This window comes from Anguilla rostrata, chromosome 15 (genome assembly GCF_018555375.3).
Source record: "Anguilla rostrata isolate EN2019 chromosome 15, ASM1855537v3, whole genome shotgun sequence".
NCBI classification, from domain to species: domain Eukaryota; kingdom Metazoa; phylum Chordata; class Actinopteri; order Anguilliformes; family Anguillidae; genus Anguilla; species Anguilla rostrata.
The window spans coordinates 32,151,335-32,164,714 of NC_057947.1; the positions used below are offsets into that span (position 1 = coordinate 32,151,335).

A 13,380-nucleotide genomic window follows, 5' to 3' on the forward strand; every position below is an offset into this window, starting at 1 on the left:
AGATGTAGGAGAGAGAAAAAAAAACGTTCCACCCACTCCCCTTAACTTTCCCTCTGAACACATGCATGCGCGTGCGTCATCTGCACAGATAGGAGAAGAGCTTTGAAACGTAATGTAGGGAGAGTGAAGCACATCCTGTCTCTTTCACAGATAGAAAATAAAACCCATAATGCTGTCATAATGAACATAAACAATTAACATAGCTATGGTTTTTTTTATTTACCGCTCTGGGTGTAACGCCAGCCGATATATATGCAGACACCAGAATTTTTGTTTGTATGCGACCCAGACATAGTCACAGGCGAAACGTTGGTTAAATAAACATGTATACAATATCTGGAACTGGAGCGTGCAACTTTTCACCGCTTGAACAGCATAGGTAGCTATAAACATAGCTAGCTAGCTACAGATAAGCTACAACACAACATCTAATGTACAGCATGAATATAAAAGTGGACTAAATACATCAGCTATAACTAGCTAACGTTTTTTTAGCTATGTCAGCTACACAGTTAACAAATGCCGACAGAAATAGAACAAACGAGAAAATTACCTGTCCAGCAGAAATAGTACAAGCTCAGCATCTCTTTTTAAGCCCTTCGAGTCCCTGAGATCTCACTGAAAAGCCAAGCCAATTTCCGCTCGTCTTCAATTTCTCGCTAGATTCAATTAATTTTTGGTCAAAATATTTTGTTCAACAGTCTTTCTTTTTTTTTATCAATATGCCGTTGTAGTCTAAGGTGGAACTAGTAGTTTTGGGAGCTTTTTCTCTGCCATTCTTATTTTGTTTTTCTAGGCAACTAGCTAGCTATAGCACTGGCTATGCAGTAGCTCTGCTCTGTCAGCACTGTGAATGCTTCACATGATTGACAGGCATAGAGCTGTCCTGATTGGCCTCCTTGCAACCTGATTGGTTGTTAAGATTCAGGCATGGTAAAAAAATTAAGAGTGGCTGATTTCAGAGCCTGGGGCAGTCAGAGAGACGTATTTTAAAAATATATTTTGTTGAGCTTATAATTTATTGAACCAAATGTGAGCAAAAACGTTCTAAAAAAAAACTCACATACCGCACCTGTAATATTTCAATAGTTAATAATATATATGCCATTTACTGAAGTGAGTAGGATCTTTGTATAAGAGAAATACAATTTGTATTTCGACCTGCAAGCTTACACATATGTAAAGGGGGTGGGGGGATTAAACCATATTTGGTTGAATGGCCAAGGATTTATTAATCATCTTCATAAAGGTCATGTGTGAAAGGGGCTTTGTGCTTTCGTGGTATATGGAACCAAACACCTTTCAAAGTTTAATTCTTCAGAAAGCTCTGAATTCTGAAGAAAGTATCTGAAAATAATTTCTTGCTCCCGTAAGTTTAGGAAAAGGTGAAAAAAATAATTGCTCAGTGAAGTAGTGATAATTTTCATAGAAATGCCAAAAGGTCTTTAATCTTACACACTGCACTTCACTGTAAATTATCAGTAGTTATTAGAGGGTTGGTGATCCAGTGTGAACAGACATTTAATAATCCTCATTTGTGGCTGGTGAGTTTGGGGCTGAGGCTGGCTCATCAAGACTGCCTTTTGTGTAAATGTTTGTACCTCACAAGAGGGGAAGGCTAATTAAAATGATAAGATTTCTCCCTGAGTTCCCGGAGAACTGGAGAGAGAAATGTAGAACCATAATTTGGGGGGTTGGGGCGAGGGTTTGGGGGAGATGAGGGAGGGAGGGAGGGAGGGAGGGGAGTGCAGGGCAGTGAGGGTTTCTCAAGGGGAGTTCTCACAATCTTGACGCTGATGAGAGGTACAGTGCACACGTGTGACTGATATCAAATGAAAGCCGTGTGAAATATGAGCAGCATATGCAGATGCACATGCGGGGAGACACGGTACACACTGAATCACAGGCCATTAGAGATGATGATGTACCCAGCGTGACACCGGGGAACACGTTTTACTCGATCCCTGACACGCTGTCTGCGCGGTAAACATGCCCAACGTTTGCAACAGGCTGCACGTTCGGTCGGTTCAGTCGTGTGTGTGTGTATGTGTATGTGTGTGTGGGTGCACGGTAATGGGGGGCCTATCAATGGAACCGAAGCCAGCCGCACAAATTTTTGAACAAATTGATGAGCTTATCGCCAACATGTTCTTAAAGGCCCGACTGTCGAACACAGGAACCCACAATCCCAGACCGCACGGTGCCAAGTGTGCTTTGGCAGTCGCCGAGCGTTCCTCGAAAAAATGTCTGGAGGAGCATAAAGAGCTTCTGTCGCTGGCGCGGGGACACGATGTAAACATGCTTATCGCGCGACGAGCTTCGCGCCGAAGAACGCGAGTCTCTCCCACACGTGATCATACGCAGCTCATCTCTATCTCTGCAAAAGGAAGGATTAAAAAAACACACAAAAAAAAAAACAAAAAACAAACAGCCATCATTGATATAAAATAAGTGAAACATTGTAAATGAATGAATCCCTGCCCCCTGAACCCGGGCCTTATACCGTATGAAGCTTGGAGTAGACTTTATTATGACCTCATCAGATGTTTTTTTGGGGGGGGGGGGGGCGGAGCTTAAGATACTTCTTCAGAAAAGATGAAGAAATGAGTTCCCACTAAGAAGACCATGTATCTATTATTTTGCGTGCATTTAAAAAACAATTCCTGGACAGGTCTTTATGCACGACTTCAATTTGATATTTATCCCCAGGTGCGATGCACTGAAAACCGTTGATCCTGTTCCCCGAACATCGCTGCCGTATTCTACAATGTGGAAATGAGTGAGAGAAAACGGGCTGCATTAATTGTTTAATTTGGTGCCATTGGAGGGGTCATGACAGCAGGTCAATTTCGGTAAAGATGAAAGAATTGAAACCGTATCTCATTTCTCATTCACAAATGGAACAAGGAGATGAAGGGTAATCTCTAATGCATTGATTCTCAGCCTTTGGAAACGTATCCATCTGTAATGGCATAGCAGTGGAAAAAACCCTCTCTAGGTAGTCTGCTCCAATCATCTCTGCTCATTTTCATAGAATTAATAGAAATGTACCAGTACTTCATGTATTTTTGGAATGGAATGTCTTGAATCTTGTTCTCTGAGTTTCTTTGTTTCTCTGAGTGTAAAGGAGATTTTGGGTCATTGTTTAACTCTTTTCAGAAGAGCTTCCTGGGCTTACTGCACACTCTACTAAATATGGAAATATGGAAAAAACGTTATTTATTTTTTATTTATTTGGTATGTTCCCGGAAAGTTCGGACGAAGTTGCCGCAAACTTTCAAAGATGTGATTCGTGTCGGCCACCGATTCGATATATCCCACCCCGTATTCCCGTTCTCAACGTTGAAAGTCTCGCTGCCGTTGAACCCAAAACAGTTCCAATTTAACGCGTTGTCTGAAAATTCACGGAAGTGGTGGAAAGTGGCGTAATCAAGTGCGTTACCGTGGTGATGACCCTTGATCGAACGCATCATGGGGTGATAAATGTCCTGTACTGTAATCATTTGTTACCAAAAGTGGCCTCGGCCAGTTAAGAAAGCGGAGAGGACAGAGGGGAGAAGGCAGGAGCTGAGTATCTCTGCTCCTGTGGGGGCTGGCAGGGTAGTATAATGGGTAAGGAGTTGGTTTTGTAACCTAAAGGTCGCAGGTTCGATTCCCCAGTAGGACACTGCTGTTGTACCCTTGAGCAAAGGTACCTAACCTGCATTGCTCCTGTATATATCCAGCTGTGTAAATGGATGCAGTGTAAATGCTATGTAAGAGTTGTGTAAGTCGCTCTGGATAAGAACGTCTGCCGAACGCCTGTAATGTAATGTATCTGGTTAGTCTAACGGATCTGTGGTTTTTGTCTGATCTGGAACTACAATCGGTGCTCAAAACAGTGGCTGCACTCGGCCACGCCTGTCAGGCCCTGCCTCCTGGGTCTGAGGTGCTTACGTTATAACTTCAGTCCAAACGTGTAAGCAAGAGTGGCAAAACGTAATTTAAACAAGAAATCAACGAATGATTGCAGGAAGCGGAAATCTAAATTATCAAAATACGCACACGTCAAAATTTGGACGTTTCTTCCGCAATTATTGAATAATAAATTTTGTAATATATTTGCTCACCTCTGATATATTACGGTTATTTATGTAAATCTGTTAATTGGATTTTTTACAGGTTTGGTCTTCTGTAATACAGTAGGTGTCACTCAGGATAATGCATTTTGAACTGAATCGGTGTAACAGCGCATTTTCCTAATTGGTTTCATTTCACCCATTAGTCATAGTCAGTATCAATCAACGCTCACCTGATTTAAACAAAAATAAATAAATAATAATCATTTCTGGAAGACTGGATTCTCTGGATCAGCTGGGCTTTAGTTATGGGGGGCCGGGGGGGGGGGGGTTCAGACAGCTTTATTGAAGTTATTTGAGATGACACTGCACAGGGCTGGTGGAGCACTTTCACCTGGGTGAAAAAATACATTAAAAAACTGACAAAACTGACATTTTTTGTTTATTTTTTTTTTTTTGCAATGAACATTCAGCAGGGGTTGCCTGGATATAGTAGTAATATTCTATATTATTGTGGTATGATTGGTACAGCTTCAAGATTCCAGATTTTTTTTTAAACTGGCCCTTGTCTACCCTGCAATGCCAGGGCTCTACAGCCGGCAATCCACAGCCCGGCCTGTTAGAGATTCTGTTGTACTGCCTGCACCTGGGTCAGATATGTGCTTCTTTACATGGTGGTAAAACAGCCACGTATGATTCCCCCAACACGGGCTGCTGTTCAATCCCCACCGCGGCACTGTCTCAGCTGGGGGGTCCCTTCTCTGGCTGTTGACCTCTCTGCTCTCCACCTGCATGAATAAAACAAAAAGAAAAAAATGTGGATGGAGGATGGACTGTCCTGCTCTCCTTTAAAAAATAATAACAATTTAGAAAAATCTTCTGCGGGAATTTTACCGGTGTCTTCTAAGGTTTAAAGTAACTGAAATGATTCTTCTTGACCCACATCTGACACAGTAACTTGACCTAGTCAGGCTCAGCTCTGTCCAAACCTCTTTATTTCCCCGATGCCATCCCCCCACTTCAAGGGTGCTAACCTTCCCTTCTCTCCCCTCCCCCAGGACTGTAGGACGGGTGGAAAATGAAAGCTCCCATTCCTCTCCTGATCCTGCTCTACTCCACCATCGCCCAGAGCTTGAAGGTCGTGTCCAAGCGAGGTTCAGGTAAGCCCGCATGCGTCCCTTTTACTCTCCCGCCTTCACCGGGTTCAAACGGGCCGGATGGACCGGTTCAAACGTTTCACTGTGGGGGGGGGGTGGGGGGGCTCTGCTGTGTGAGGAACCCTGTGTGATATGACAGCTCGCTCCCCCTACCCTCCCGTTTTTTTCTTTTTTTGTTTTTTTTTTTTGGTTTTATTCTGAAGCGTAAAAGCAGTGGCTCGGAAACAGAGGGACAGCTGAGAGCTACGGAGGGTGTAGAGGGAGGGAGCGAGGGAGCGAGCGAGCGAGCGGGACGTGTTCGGGGGATGTCGAGATTCGCGGTGCGAGGTTTTCGAGGAAGGCAAAGTCCCCGATCATCAGGGAGCGGGACGCGTCTGGCCCGGGTGGAGACGGCGACGGAAGCCGAGCCAGGAGGCCGGCACCAGCGCGCGTCGCCGGGGCGAAATCCAGTCTCGCCAATTTTTTCAAACCCCAAACGGAAAAAGGGGCGGGGCGGGGACGGCGTCATCACGGTTTTGCCGGTATCGGAAACGGACGAATTCGGCGTTCCCTCCTAACGGCTCGCTGTGCGTTTACGTGCCGTTGATTGGCGGGTGCCATCGGTGGGGGGGGGGGGGGGGGGGGGGGTGTCGTGGAAACGGCGGCGCTGACGGACGGCGTGTCCCTCCGCCCCGGCCCCCGACTCTGTCTGAGGGGGTAAGTGTGCGGGCGGAGGCGGAGGTGGAGGCGGAGGCGGAGGCGAGTCCAGGTGAAGCGCTTCGTCTCTGCAGCGTGATGATGAAAGCCGTTATTGATTCTCCAGCAGAGCAAAGCTGAGCCTGCGGCTGTTTGAGAGGGTTCTCACGATGCGCCCCCCCCCCCCCCGCAACCCCCCACGCGCTGGCCGGCCACCGTCCTTGAGTTGCCCCTGTGATCAGGGATGTGTCCAAAAATGCAAAAAAAAATTCTTTTGTTTTTTTAAAAACAAGAAGTATCCATAAACTACAATCAAAATGATGCACGTGAACTACACGCATCCCTGCCCATTGTCGGCAGCACTTGGTCACGTGACACCTGGGGAAATTTAAAAGCATCTCATGAAGGAGCTGATGCTTCCGGAAACAGCCTGTCCTGCAATCACAAGCCCCTCTTATAGTGGGGGGGGAAACTTCCTTGCACTTGCGTCTTATGATAAGAGCAGAGTCAGAAAGCTGCTGAGTTTGAGCAGCTTTCTGTACATGCATACTCCCTCAAACATTCCCCCCCCCCACACACACACACACACACACACACACACACATCACACATTTTTCAGTTGGTGCAGGTGAGTAAATGGGCCGTCCCTAAACCTGGGTCGCACGCGCTCAGTGCGTACACCTGAACAGTGAGCAGCAATCTGCTGCTGAAGTCCTCCCCTCGTAGACGGGCGGCAGTGTAGCATAATGGGTAAGGAGCTGGTCTTGTAACCAAAAGGTTGCAGGTTCAATTCCTGGCTAGGACACTGCCGCTGTACCCTTGCGCAAGGTACATAACCTGCATTGCTTCAGAGAGCCTGCATATATATCCAGCTGTATAAACTGAAGCAATGTAAATGCTGTGTGTAACAAGTTGTGTTAGTCGCTCCGGATGAGAGCGTCTGCTAAGTGCCTGTGATGTAATGCAATGTAAGATCTGGCTTACAGGAAGTGCTGGACTACTTGCAAAGGCGACTGTGCTCGGCAGGGAACGCGGGGTGCTTGGTTCAGAATGTCCAAATCTGGGGTCCAGCCGTTACCCTTTAAGGGCAATCTGGCTGTCCTGCGGTCAGTCAGTCGGTTGGCTTGTTTAGCAAGTCTATTAGCCGACAGGACGTAGGCGGCGGACATGATGTCGTGCAGTGGGCCAGATGGTGCTCTCCAAACTGGACCATTATAGCTGCTAATCACAAACAGCAGGGTGGGTTGGACCGCGTTGGACGGGAGGTTTCACCGGGGGAACTCGTTGGACGTAACACAAGGGGGAACATATTAGGGGGCGGCACCAAGCAACATATTGCAATTTGCAGAAAAGGAGTATATTGAAGGTAGGGGGCTAGAGAGTGTATTGGTGGTGGCTCAAGGGGAATGGGGTGTGTGTGCGTGTGTGTGCACATGTGAGGGAGGAGGAGGAGAGGAGGAGAGGAGGGGGAGGGAGAGAGAGAGGGGGGGAGGGAGAGAGAGAGAGACTGAATTGGAGGTGGAGTGAAGGGAACTTGTTGGACGTGGTGTGTTTTTATGGATGATGAACGCTCAGTTAACACACCGACGTGCTGAATCCACAGAACTGGCCGCGCTCGAAGCGAAGGCCCTCGTCACCGACGTCCATATTTCACCGTCCATATTCACAGGCGCTTTACGCCTCGGAGAGCGAGGGCTGAAGGTCACGGTGTGTGTGTGTGTGTGTGTGTGCGTGTGTGTGTGTGTGTGCGTGTGCGTGTGCGTGTGCGTGTGCGTGTGCGTGTGCGTGTGCGTGTGCGTGTGTGTGTGTGTGTGTGTGTGTGTGTGCGTCCCAGGCTCTTTGGACCAGCCACCCTTCTTCACTGCGCAGGGGGAGCGCTGCGCTGCCCCCCGCTCGACTTTGGGTAATATTTAAATCAACAAATCAAAAAGGCGTTTAAAAGCTCATGTACGATGGACCGTGACTCTCCTGGTTCAGTCACCCCGGGACAAACGTTAAACGCTCCCTTTCAAACGCCGTGCGTATATATATATATATATATATATATATATATCTGTGGATTTCTGGTTGTCAGGGAGATTGGTCTTGGGTCAAAGGGTGGCCTTTTAAGGTGTTTACTCGCAGAGTTATTTTAGACAGAAAGGTCAGGATCGCATTAAAAATCGTGAATCTTCCCCCGCCCGCCCCCCACCCCCCTCATCTTTTTCTGTCGGAAGCGTCAGCCGCTTCTCGGCCTGCTTGTCACGCGGGGGATTTTCTAAGCCTGAGGAAACAGGCGATGGGAGAAATCGCCATCGCGAAGAAGCCGTCAGAACACGACCTCTTCAGCACCCGGAAGCGTTCACGCTAACACGCTGACTACGGCGCTGTTACTGGGGCGCGTTCACAGTGAGATGTGAACGGGTGAAAACTTTTAGTGTTTAAAAACGCAGACAGCACCGCACATAGAGTCGATAGCACTGCACACATTAAAAATGCTGAGGGCAAGCAGAAAAAAGGCGGACTTTCACGTGCCCGTTTTCCCCTCCTTTTATTTTTCTACCTTTTTGCTGGATAAAGGAGGGGGTGGGGTGTTGGTGATCTGCCGCTCCTCCTGTGGCAGCGGGCTCTGAGCAAGGAAGAGAAATCAGGGACCTGTTATAAAAAGCCTTGACCTGGTTCAGTCAAAAATACTGGGCTGTTCAGACCTGTGTGCAAACAGTTCAGCGCCCTGGGGAGTTTCTGCTAGGCCCAGTTACAGCCATTTACACACACTTGAACAAGCACATGTATGCAGGCTCAAAACCCATCCGAAGAGCAAACACGACCGCTTCAGCACCCAAGCTACGCTACACACACTTAAACTACGCGCTGTTCAGCTCCGCTCACAGTGAGCACTTGAACGAAAACTTTAGTGTTCAAAACACAGCAGCACCAGACAAGCAGTCATGCATGCCACACATCTAACAATCTGACAACAGAACAAACACTTAGGCCGTTCCCCATCACCTTTGCGAAAAGGATGTTGCACGTCACGCCCACCACACACTGTGACAAGCAGGCTGAGCAGGTCAACACAACAAACGGCACACTGAAACAAGCCACTGGTTGCAGCTCAAAACATGCTTTAACACACCTTGAACAAGCACATGTTGCACGCTCACACACTAGACACCATGTATGCACGCCATCACCACTAACACACACACTTGAACAAGCACATGTATGCAGGCTCACACACACACGAACAAACACATGTATGCACGCTCACACACACACTAACACACACACTTGAACAAGCACATGTATGCACGCTCACACACACACTAACGCAGACACATCAACAAACACATGTATGCACGCTCACACACTCACACATGCACACCTACTCTCACACACACACACAAATGCACACACATGAACAAACATGTATGCACGCTCACACACACACGCACACCGCACACTACAAACGCATACACGCTCACACACACACAAACATTCCTGTGACATTTTAGCTGTACATAGTGAATGTTCGTTGTCTGTGCTGTTTTTCTTCATAAAGCAGAGGGTAAGCTCTAAGAAAAAAGCTCATCTGTTTTGGTCCACCGGGGTCTGGGGATGTTTTCACCATCTGACAGTGCAGAGCTCCTCTCTGACATCAGAGGGAAGTAGCAGCTTATCTTTCCCTGTGCTCGATACAGGCACTCACACACACACACACACACACACACATGCACGTTCAAGCACACACACACACACACACGCATGAGGACCCTCAGTCCCACACACACACACACACACACACACGTACATACTTACTCGCGTGCATGAGAACACATGCACACATATCCCGTCTTAATCCTGGATCAAATTACCGAATCCTAGACTAATGCAGGCATTGTGGCTTCCTGATCTGCTCAGCCTCCCGCCACAGCTGAAACATAGAGGAGGTGAACTTTGTGTGTGGCGGGATAATAACATGGGAGACAGAGTGTTTGAGTGAGAGGGGGTGGGGTCACAGGAGGTCAAATCTCAGTCCTTATTAATCACCCATCGCCTGGCCCCCAGCCCTGGCATCGTTAAATGGCCCTTAGTCCACTCTGGGACTACCTGACACGCTGCTCAATCTCCAGACTTGGGAGGCAGCAGTATCTTCTGCTTTTTTTTTTTAAGTCACCGATAGCCTAAAAAATGTCCACAACTCCTTTTTCAAAGTTCTACATTGGCTGCTTGATTGAATGTTAAAAATAAAAAAAATAAAAAAAACCCTGCTGCAGCGCTGTGGACCTCCAGGACTGAGATTTTAGATCCCTGTACAGTACTTGCATCAGAATGAAGGAGGAGAGCCAACTGAGCATGCCCAGACCAGACCGATTCCTCGTGCTCCTCTATTCTCCCTGAACAGAGTACTGGGGGTTGCTTAGCATCATTTATGTTAAAGACTCTTTTCATTCGTTGCTTTATTCTTTGGCTAATCTTTTCCATTTCCGTCAAAGAGTTCCTTCGGTAAGACTGCTGACAGGGGTAAGTGCAAATTAAACACAAAAACATTTAATGTCCCGACACCACATTCTATTTGAACTTGTTCAAATATATATATGGAGTTGTACAGTGTAGCCACGAGCTTTTAATCCTGTGGATGTTAATGAGGTGCTGTAATACATTTTAAAATGTGCCGACGGTTAGCATTTCATACCTGGCACGCGTTACAGTATTGAGATTTTTATTTTATTTTTATTTTCCTCTCTACACAATCGCAACAGAACTGGCTTCGGCTGTGGGAAATGTATTCAGTATGTTCTGTTTTTTTTTTTTTTTTTTCGTAAGGCGATTGCTGTCACATTTTATCACGCTCAATATTCCAACTGTCCCGGAATTAGTGTGCTGTGCAAAATAAATTTGGCATCGAGAAACTAAATAAAGATCATTTTAATTGAACTGTCCATTTCAGTTAGTTTGTCATACCCAGCAAATTAAGGCGAGTAGTTTTAGTTTACTTTCTTTTTTTTTTTTCCCCCTCATATTTTCAGTCCTCTACAGTGCCGGGTGGAATTGGCGGCCATTTTGTCTCTGTGGTCCTGCCCCTCCCTGGGCTGTGTGTCATAGATCAGTGTCATTTTCTTGGTACGACGGCGGGGCCATTTAAAGATTTTATAGGTTCAGAGGTCAGACCAATCAAAAAACGACATTCGCTTTAATAGGGTCATAGATGAGTGACAGAGATTCAGCTCACAGATGTAAAGTTTAATAGGGTCAAAGATGACTAATGGCCGCCATTTTGTTTTGTCATTTCATCTCCGTATTCCTAAAGGTACTGCAAAAAACACCCCTTGCCCTAAAAAAAAAACAAAAAACATCACATTATCTGATCCTGTAGCTCTGAGCTTTCTTTCTTTGTCTCTGAAGTACAGGGCTCACAAAATGTTCTTGCAATGTGCTTGTGCTCCATGGAAAATAATATCACAAAATGTGCATCACAAAAGTAAAAAAAAAAAACAAAACGAAAAACTTCTGAGCACAGGTCACAGAATATCCCCATGGATACATGCTGATGGATTTATCCAGTGTTATTCCTATTTATTTATAGCCAGAGACAAAGTGTATGCTTGATAATTGTGTCGGGGGTCAGGGGTCAGGTGCATATGGACTTTGAGACAGTGTGTGTCCTGATAATTGTCTTTGGGTTCAGGGGTCAGAAGAATATAAAGTTTACAGAAGAATATAAAGGTCAGCTGCGGATGAGGTTGGGCAGAGTAGTAGAAACTTCCACAGGCACTATGCGAGGTTAAAGAAGAATGCAAACTTTCGGCTGTTTTGACAGTTATTCGGCGTAGTGGTCAGGCTGTAAGAAACAACAATGGACATGAACAGGACAAGAGTTCATTTGAATCCCGTATGAGCAGTGAACAACTAGAGGTCAGGGTGTAAAAGGTTAACCCGAGATACAGAGAAAGACACGCAAACAGAGACAGAGAGAGAGACACACAAAGACAGAGAGAGCGAGACACACACAGAGACAGAGAGAGAGAGACAGAGACAGACAGAGAGAGAGAGAGAGAGACACAGAGACAGTGAGAGAAAGACAGAGATTAAGAATTAGGCCAATACCCATTACTTATCAAAATACAAAAAAGGTCAATCAAATTTTGGAAGCACCTAAAACAAAGTGACCCCCACTCATATCAATACAAAGCCCTGCAATACCAAGAGTTGAGCAAAGCAAACAATCCCCTCACTCAGCTGGTCCTGAGCCTTAGTTCCCCACGTACACTAACACACACTAACACCTCACCTGCTCAGGATCAGAACAAAACTACAAACATAATTAGAATAAACCAAATTGCAACACAGCTGAAACAGAATTATATAACCTACTGGGAAACTAAAACAAAATTGCAAAGTAAAATGAAATGTTATTTGGCCCTAAAAAGACAGTATGCTGTAGCGAACTACCTGACCACAGTTACTGACAAAAAACTGAGAACCACCTTGACGAGGTACAGACTCAGCGAGCACCACTTAGCCATCGAAACTGGCAGGCACAGACAATCATGGTTGCCAGAAGAAAATAGATTGTGCCAACAATGCAAAGGCAACCAAATTGAAACGGAAAAACACTTCCTAATGGAATGCACAAAATTTGACCAAATTCGCCAAAAATTCTATCAAAAAATAATCCAGAAATGTCCCCAATTCAATTATATACCCAATGACGATAGATTACCCTACCTATTAGGAGAAGAAAAAGGCTGCTGCATATTAGCAGCACAATTTGTGTTCTCTTGCCATACTCTGAGGGACAATGTGTGACCACCTCATGCACACATTTACACACAGCATACACACGTACAAGCAGACACATAATATTCACTCATGCACATAACACACAGATAGTCAGACACACACACACACACACCTAACATCACTTTTTGATATTTTTGTATATATTTAAAAAAAAAAAAAAAAAAAAAAAAAAATTATTTTTATTTTTTTTTAATATAACGGATTAACTGTATATAGTTGTATGTTATAACCACTGCTTTGGCAACACAAGTGCCTATATTTGTCATGCCAATAAAGCACTTTGAAATTGAAATTGAAATTGAAAGACAGAGAGAGAGTGAGAGAGAGAGACAGAGACAGACAGAGAGAGTGAGAGAGAGAGACAGAGACACAGAGACAGTGAGAGAGACAGAGAGAGTGAGAGAGAGAGCGAGACACAGAGAGAGAAAGGGATAGGAGGCCCCAGCAGTACCGTACTGGAAGGGGGCACACCGTCTCGTTTAGCACAAAATGTGTTCCTTTGGAAAGCCCGGCGAATGGCGGAGCTCTGATTGGCTCGCTGAAGCATGTGCCCATTACCCTCCGATATCAGCGCAAATGAACTGGGAGGAAGGGGGGAGGGGAGGGGAGAGGGGGGTGCTCAGCAATGCAAGCGGAACATTCCGGAGATCCTTAATAAAAAGGCACAGGGCTATGAAAATGTACAGTATTAGCGCTGATTTAATGCC

General features: G+C 45.8%; 1 protein-coding gene across 4 annotated transcripts in view; it reads left to right on the top strand.

Moving 5' to 3' along the window:
* Positions 1-13,380, top strand: part of LOC135240921 (interleukin-1 receptor accessory protein-like 1) — a 532,714-nt gene that overhangs the window by 237,416 nt on the left and 281,918 nt on the right. For all 4 annotated transcript variants that reach the window (XM_064310972.1, XM_064310971.1, XM_064310974.1 and 1 more), the window contains one exon: positions 5,117-5,218. In XM_064310972.1, coding sequence (XP_064167042.1) covers positions 5,137-5,218 — 82 coding nt within the window. In that variant the 5' untranslated portion in view covers positions 5,117-5,136. The remainder of the gene's footprint in view (positions 1-5,116; positions 5,219-13,380) is intronic.